The sequence below is a fragment of the Stomoxys calcitrans genome, chromosome 1 (genome assembly GCF_963082655.1).
Source record: "Stomoxys calcitrans chromosome 1, idStoCalc2.1, whole genome shotgun sequence".
NCBI classification, from domain to species: domain Eukaryota; kingdom Metazoa; phylum Arthropoda; class Insecta; order Diptera; family Muscidae; genus Stomoxys; species Stomoxys calcitrans.
In genome coordinates, this window is record NC_081552.1 from 131,584,506 (window position 1) to 131,593,006 (window position 8,501).

The 8,501-nt window shown below is 38.3% G+C and overlaps 1 protein-coding gene across 1 annotated transcript; it reads left to right on the top strand.

Moving 5' to 3' along the window:
- Positions 1-2,030: 2,030 nt before the first annotated feature.
- On the top strand, positions 2,031-4,455 carry LOC131996924 (uncharacterized). Its single transcript, XM_059367124.1, has 3 exons — positions 2,031-2,169; positions 2,220-2,517; positions 4,107-4,455. The coding sequence occupies exons 1-3, from the start codon at positions 2,031-2,033 to the stop codon at positions 4,453-4,455; spliced, it is 786 nt and encodes a 261-aa protein (XP_059223107.1).
- Positions 4,456-8,501: the final 4,046 nt, after the last annotated feature.

The following is an 8,501-nucleotide window of genomic DNA, read 5'->3' on the forward strand; positions in this document are numbered from 1 at the left end:
CAATACGGAGTGAAATAACAATACGGTTCAAACAGGAAGTCATTCGGTGTCAAGTCAGGAATATACGGAAGATGACTCATCAAATCGATGTTTTGAGTGCTCAAAAATTCGATATGTGAGAGCTCGCATTGTCGTGGTGAAGAGTGATCCGTCTTCGGTGGTTGGTTTTCCTGATTTCTTGAAAGACAGTTGTTTGTATACCACTCAGTATTGACTGTTTTGCGTTGTTCTAGTGGTACGATAGCGACATGTCCAGTTTTTCCGAAAAAACAGGCGACAAATTTCTTGGAAGTGCTTCGTGCGCGAGCAACTTTTGTTGGATTTGGCTCATCTTGAAACACCCATACAGTCGACTGCTATTTATTTTCGGGCTCATACGCGTAAATCCACGATTCACAAACTATCACGATGTCATAGACGTGTTTCGAAGCACCGCGATCGTATTTTTGGAGCATTTCTTTCGACCAATCGACACTTGACTTTTTGAGCGATTAAAAAATTGTGAGGGATCCAACGCAATTTTTTTTTTTGGCACCAAATATTCATGCAATATTGAATGTATGCTGGTCCCACTAATTCCTAAGCCATGTGACCTATCCCACTATAGGTTAGTAGGCACACAGCATCAATGGTTTATGGAACAACAACTGATTTTGGAAGACCTTCACCAAATTCGTCTTAGAGTAAAATACGACCTCGGTTGAATTCACCAAACCGGCGGTCCTTTATGGAGCTGCATCGCCAAAAATTGAATTAAGTTCATCGATGGCATGCCGCATCGCGACATCACTTGGTAGAGAAGTATTAACATGGCAGGATAACTTGCTAATGTAACCGCCGCTGAAAACTCTTTGATATTCACGCCGGGATTTGAATCCAGGCGTTCGACTTCATAGTCGGACTTGCTTACTTTTGGGCCACGGTTAGAGCTAGAACGTCAAATTTGCCACAAAATATTGTTGTTGCGAAATAAAGGGGGTAGATAGAATAATTATTAAAACTAGTACTGGAAACGGGAGAAAACGTACGTTAAGTACCACATTTGGTACCAGTTAGTACTTTCTTTATGGATTGAGCTACATCTTTGAAATTTAACATGTAGGTACAACTTGGAAATATGTGTTGGGTGACTAAATGATTTTTTCACAAATCGTACAATTTGGTACCAAAAACTGCAAAATAGTAAAAAAATAGCTAATTAACTTTAAGAGTGAACGGAGACGGGTAGAATTAAATAAGATGATAAAAATCAACGTAGTCTTGACAAAAATACGATACACTGTAAATTTTACTGTTTGGTAATTTTATTTGGTAATAATAAATTTTAAAAGTTTTGAAACTTGGGATACAGGTACAATTTGACAGTACATATATGGGCTTGGAGATTTTTGAAAATGCGTACATTTTGGTACCAAAACGTACAAAATGGTAACTTCTCTACGGATTGAGCTTAAACTCGCAAAATTGTGATACAATTGCACCGTTGCAGACTGAGCTACAGCTCTACGAAGAGAGCTAAAGATCTCAATATTGCGATACAGTTACACCTCGGCAATATATATTGGACGACCATAACAAACAATGTAGGCCCCAATAATAGGGGTGTATAAAGCGGACTAATCCTGTTTATTTTTATTTTTCTTGTGCCATACAGTTAAAAACCTGTAGAAATAAGTGAAACTCTGTCAAGAACGTGTGCCTGCATCAAAGAGAAATCAAGTTGTGACCAGAAAGCAGTGAGAAATACTTTAATTGTTTTAATTTTACTTTGGATTCTCATTGTTTTGGCTGTGCAATTTTATTTTTGCCCGTGGTGAATATAATATCAGCTATTGACTCTTTGTACATAATTGTTGTTACTTTGAGTTTTTCTGTTAAAGATCTGGCAGCAATCTAATCGGCTGCATTCCCTGCATACAACACTGTTTTGTTGCGTCTATTCACCAATAGGTGGCGTCCTATCAAATTCCGTTAAATTTGAATTTGAGTTTATTTGAATTTTTGATATTACTATTATCGTCTTTGTTAAAATGTCTTGCCCAATTTCATCCTGTAAAATTACGAAAATTGATGAATCAATGATCTCTTGCTGGCTCTGCTTGGAATCATTTCATGCTAAATGTGCTGTATTGGCCACACGTACTGTGGACAATCTTCGTGAAGATAAAGGTTTAAGATGGTGTTGTGCTAAAGTACTGAACTCGATGCATTTAACACAGAATTTAATTTGATAGCTGAGCGTTTTAAAAAATTTAAAGATTTACTCGATGAATCTTCAAGTCTTGAAGATTCTCTCCGTTCTCCAAATGATAATTCACGTAAAAGGAAGAAGTTAAAGACAAACAAAACAACTGATCAAGCACCTTTGAGTATTAATACTGGAAATACTGGTACTGGAAATAATTCAACTTTGCCAATTCCGAATACTGATTCTGATGTGACTCAAGCAGAAAATTCAAATTTTAGGAAAACTGAACTGATTACTGATACTCAAGTTGGAAATTCTAATTTAAACAAGTAAAAGCGTGCTTAGTTCGGCCGGGCCGAATCTTATATACCCTCCACCATGGATCGCATTTGTCGAGTTCTTTTCCCGGCATCTCTTCTTAGGCTAAAAAGGATAAAGGAAAAGAGTTGCTCTGCTATTAAAACGATATCAAGATATGGTCCGGTTCGGACCACAATTAAATTATATGTTGGAGACCTGTGTAAAATTTCAGCCAATTCGTATAAGAATTGCGCCCATTGGGGCTCACGAAGTAAAATAGAGAGAACGATTTATATGGGATCTGTATCGGGTCATGAGAGGATCCGTTGTACAAAATTTCAGGCATATCGGATAATAATTGCGACCTCTAGGGGTCAAGAAGTCAAGATCCCAGATCGGTTTATATGGCAGCTATATCAGGTTATGAACTGATTTGAACCTTATTTGACACAGTTGTTGAAAGAAAAAATAAAATACGTTATACAAAATTTCAGCCAAATCGGATGGGAATTGCGCCCTCTGGAAGCTCCACAAGTCAAATCCCCAGATCTGTTTATATGACAGCTATATCAGGTTATGGACCGATTTCAACCACACTTGGCACAGTTGTTGGATATCATAACGAAATACTTCGCGCAAAAATTCATTCAAATCGGATAAGAATTGTGCCCTCTAGAGGCTCAAGAAATCAAGACCCAAGATCGGTTTATATGGCAGCCATATCAGGTTATGGACCGCTTTGAAGTATACTTGGCACAGTTGTTGGATATCATAACAAAACACGTCGTGCAAAATTTCATTCCAATCGGATAAGAATTGCGCACTCTAGAGGCTCAAGAAGTCAAGACCAAAGATCGGTTTATATGGCAGCTATATCCGGTTATAGACCGATTTAAACCATACTTAGCACAGTTGTTGGATATAATAACAAAACACGTCGTGCAAAATTTCATTTCAATAGGATAAGAATTGCGCACTCTAGAGGCTCAAGAAGTCAAGACCCAAGATCAGTTTATATGGCAGCTATATCAGGTTATGGACCGATTTGAACCATACTTGGCACAGTTGTTGGATATCATAGCAAAACACGTCGTGCAAAATTTCATTTCAATAGGATAAGAATTGCGCACTCTAGAGGCTCAAGAAGTCAAGACCCAAGATCGGTTTATATGGCAGCTATATCAAAACATGGACCGATATGGTCTATTTACAATACCTACCGTCCTACACTAATAAGAAGTATTTGTGCAAATTTTCAAGCGGCTAGCTTTACTCCTTCGGAAGTTAGCGTGCTTTCGACAGACAGACGGACGGACGGACAGACGGACGGACATGGCTAGATCGACATAAAATTTCGCGACGATCAAGAATATATATACTTTATGGGGTCTCAGACGAATATTTCGAGTAGTTACAAACAGAATGACGAAATGGGTATACCCCTCATCTTATGGTGGAGGGTTTAAAAATACCGAAATGACTACTGATACGAACAACATTGGCCACCAATTGTTGTCACACCGTCTGGTTCAAACATTTTTTCTGGTTTGAATAAACCTTTTGGTCCTAATAAGTTTTTTTCACCTTTGAATTCTCCTTCTCCACAAAACTTCGTTAGTGCGACAACTGCATCGCTTAATTCTCCAAGGCCTTTGAGGGTTATACCTCCTATGAAAACTGTTTTTGCTGCTCGTTTTGCTGCAGTCACATCTGAAGACGATATGAGATATTATATAAAGTCCAAGCTGAACTTAGATGTGAATTTAAAAATATTTAAGTTTCAGTACAGAGACACACGCAACACGGCATCATTTCGAATTATGGTACCTGACTCTGTTTTTGAAACCGTGGTTAGTCCTGACTTTTGGCCACCGAGGGCTTTAGTACAGGAATATATATACAAAGAAAGGATTCGTACAAATATTGCGCATTTGCCTACACGTTCTGAAGATTTACCAAAAAACTAAGGAGCTCATCTTCTGATAAACAACTGTTTCTGGTTTATCAGAATGTTAGGGGACTAAATACCAAGTTATCTGGTCTGTATACTGATAGTTTTGGATTCGAATACGATGTAATAATTTTCACTGAAACCTGGCTTCATGGAAACATTTTAAATACTGAAATTTTGTGTGATAGATATCAAGTTTTTAGACGTGATCGTACAATTGGTATAAAAAATCTGGTGGAGGTGTCCTAATTGCTGTCTCGACTGAATACAGTGCATTTATCATAGATGTATTTATTGATCCATCCATCGAATCCTGGCTGTTAAATTAAAATATGGAAATAAATTTTTATTTTTGACTTGTTCGTATATTCCTCCTGGATCTACTACTGAAATCTATAAAGCACACTTAGCTGCTATCCAATCTGTGCTAAGTCTTTCTAAACCAATGGACTCACTAATTGTAACTGGAGATTTCAATTTACCATCTATTCATTGGAAGGAAAATACTGATACAAACTATTTATTACCCGTCACAAAAAATTGTCATGTTGTGGAATTTATTGAAACAATTTTGAATACTGGTTTATGCCAAATTAATAGAATTTTCAATTTTACCACTGAACCTATGCAAACTTCGCTACAAAGAACAAACGCTATTACTAGTCCAGAGGATGTATTTCATCCTACTATTCACGTTGATGTCAACCTTTCTACCTCTTTCCTTCGCAAAACACGATTGTCTAATATTGATAGTATTTATGCTTTTTCGAAAACTGATTACCGAAAACTTAATACTCTTATATCCGAAGTTGATTGGCAAGAATCACTTCCATTAAATGATTTGGATGAGTCGATTGTTATATTTTATGATATTCTTAAGGGTTGTATCCAGAAATCCGTTCCTGTTAAATGTAATTTCATCGGTAATGGGTCACCTTGGAATAATAACAAACTGCGCAACTTGAAAAATAGAAAAAATAAACTATATAATGATATACACAGTTGTTGTTATGATATACACAGTTGTTGGATATCATAACAAAATACGTCGTGCAAATTTCATCCCAGTCGGATAAGAATTGCGCACTCAAGAGGCTCAAGAAGTCAAGACCCAATATCGGTTTATACGGCAGCTATATCAGCTTATGGACCGATTTGAACCACACTTGGCACAGTTATTGGATATCATGTCAAAACACGTCGGGCAAAATTTCATTCCAATCGGATAAGAATAGCGCACTCTAGAGGCTCAAGAAGTCAAGGCCCAAGATCGGTTTATATGGCAGCTATATCAGGTTATGGACCGATGTGAACCATACCTGGCACAGTTGTTGGATATCATAACAAAACACGTCGTGCAAAATTTCATCTCAATCGGATAAGAATTGCGCACTCTAGAGGCTCAAGATGTCAAGACCCAAGATTGGTTTATATGGCAGCTATATCAGGTCATGGACCGATTTAAACCATACTTCTAAAAGTTGTTGGATATCATAACAAAACACGTTGTGCAAAATTTCATTCCAATCGGATACGAATTGCGCACTCTAGAGGCTCAAGAAGTCAAGACCCAAGATCGGTTTATATGGCAGTTATATCAGGTTATGGGCCGATTTGAACCATACTTCACATAGTTATTGGATATCATAACAAAACACGTCGTGTCAAATTTCATCCCAATCGAATAAGAATTGCGCACTCTAGATGCTCAAGAAGTCAAGACCCAAGATCGTTTTATATGGCAGCTATATCAAAACATGGACCGATATGGCCCATTTACAATACCAACCGACCTACACTAGTAAGAAGTATTTGTGCAAAATTTCAAGCGGCTAGCTTTGCTCCTTCGGAAGTTAGCGTGCTTTCGACAGACAGACGGACGGACGGACAGACGGACGGACATGGCTAGATCGACATAAAATGTCGCGACGATCAAGAATATATATACTTTATGGGGTCTCAGACGAATATTTCGAGTAGTTACAAACAGAATGACGAAATTAGTATACCCCCCATCTTATGGTGGAGGGTATAAAAAAATCTAGTCGCCAGATATATACTGTCAAGCAGTAGCTAAATCCCAATTTTGAGAGCTGGTACCAAATATATAAAAGTACCAAATATTAAAAATTACAACTTATCGTATTCTTGTCAAGACTACGTTTATTTTTACCATGTTTACCATTTACCATACCGTCCGTCTGTCGAAAGCACGCTAATTTTCGAAGGAGTAAAGCTAGGCGCTCGAAATTTTGCAAAAATACTTCTAAATAATTATTTAAGGTCAGGTGGGATTGTAAATGGGCCAAATCGGTCCATGTTTTGATAAAGATGCCATATGAACCGATCTTGGCTGAAATTTTGCACGTTGTGTTTTGGTATAATATAGGCAACAACTGTGCCATGTATGGTCTAAATCTGTCCATAATCGTATCGTCTAAATCAGTCCTCCCGATTAAACTTGAACCAAAATGCCAAAAAGTCCAAAAACGTATTTACTCTTCCAATTTAGGATTTTATAGTGTACCTTAGTACCAAAGTACAAAGCTCTATCTCAATTTATAAAAAAAAAGTATCAAATACAATAGTACCAACTGGGGTACCAATCGTACTATTCCTCCGACTTCCCACACTATTTTGAATTTTTTTTTCACCAAACTATTTTTTTTGACGCTCTTTCTTTTGAGCCGATCTCCAGCCCTTTCCATTCAATCTCTACAAACATTCACTATTTCTTACGTTTTAGTACCTAAACGTACGAATATCACCAAATCCCGTCTTATCCCGTGCCTTCGACCCAAGACCAACGTTCGTGCTAAATTTCATGATTCTAGCTTTAGCCATTTGGGCTGGGCGATGATCAGCCAGTCAATCACGCGTCTCTTATATATGCTAGGGTTGCCTTTTATATTTCAGGATGGGAGAACACAAAAACAAATATTAATCATCGAAAATCGCTTTATTGTTTTTCAAAATATTCCCCATTAAGATCTATACATCTGCACGCGTGTGTTTGAACCAATTGTCGAGGCACTTTTGCCATTTTGATTGGGGTATCTCCAAAACATGCATTCTAAAGGCATCAACCGCTTCTTCAGGTGTCGAAAAACGTTGACCTCTCATTTTATTTTGTACGTACGGGAATTGGTTAGGTTAGGTTATGTTTAAGTGGCAGTCTGCCATCGGACTCACTAAGACGTTTTCGTACATCGTGATACCACAAGAACAGAAGAAGGAAGATGCCTTCTAGTTCCTACGATTGAACCATCCAAATCGCTTTAAAAAGCCCAATAACTTGCGAATGTTCACATCCGTTAAATCAGACGGGTTCTCAAAGAAATGAGAACCTAAAGTGGAAATCCATCTAACTGCTAGTGCGGGACACACACACAGAAGGTGTTCTATAGTCTGTTCTTCTTCTATGTCCTCACAGCTTCTGCAAGAATCATTGCTGGCAACCTTCGGTCTGTCAGCATGCTTTCCGATTAGACAGTGACCTGTAACGACGGACACAATGACTGAGCCGTATGTTCTAGCCAATGACAGCAAAGCAGTAGACCTCTTCAAGTCTAGATTAGGCCACATAGTTTTGAAATGCCCACAGCCCCCTCTTTGTGACCATCTATCATTCGTTGTCCTTCGGGCCTGGTCCTGAAAACTTAGCTTACACAGATCTCAGTATCCCTGGAATGCGTAGAGTAGTTCCTAGTCTCGCAAGCTCATCCGCTCTGCAATTATCAGGGATATCTCTGTTGCACGGCACCCATAATAGGTGAATTTTGAACTGTTCAGCCATCTCGTTGAGAAATCTGCGAAAGTCGAGTGCGGATATAACCCTATCAGACTTGTCGATGTCTGCGAGACAGCCGGAGTTTAGTACGAAAACTGCATGCCTCCGGTCAACATCAGCCTCATCCAATCTACAAATCTTCCAGTCGGTTGTTGAAGATTGGGATTACATTCCCTTAGTCTTCCAAGTATTGATTCAGGATCTGAGGGAATCCTTGGTATTTAAGCATGCACCATTAGTCGAGAAGGAATATATTTCTTCTTGACTAAATC

Bases quoted from the DNA above. Each gene is read 5' to 3' on its own strand.
- LOC131996924 (XM_059367124.1), top strand. From the start codon at position 2,031: ATGTCTTGCCCAATTTCATCCTGTAAAATTACGAAAATTGATGAATCA. The intron at 2,170-2,219 runs GTTTAAGATGGT...CATTTAACACAG, and splicing joins CAATCTTCGTGAAGATAAAG to AATTTAATTTGATAGCTGAG. The intron at 2,518-4,106 runs GTAAAAGCGTGC...AAACTTCGTTAG, and splicing joins GGAAATTCTAATTTAAACAA to TGCGACAACTGCATCGCTTA.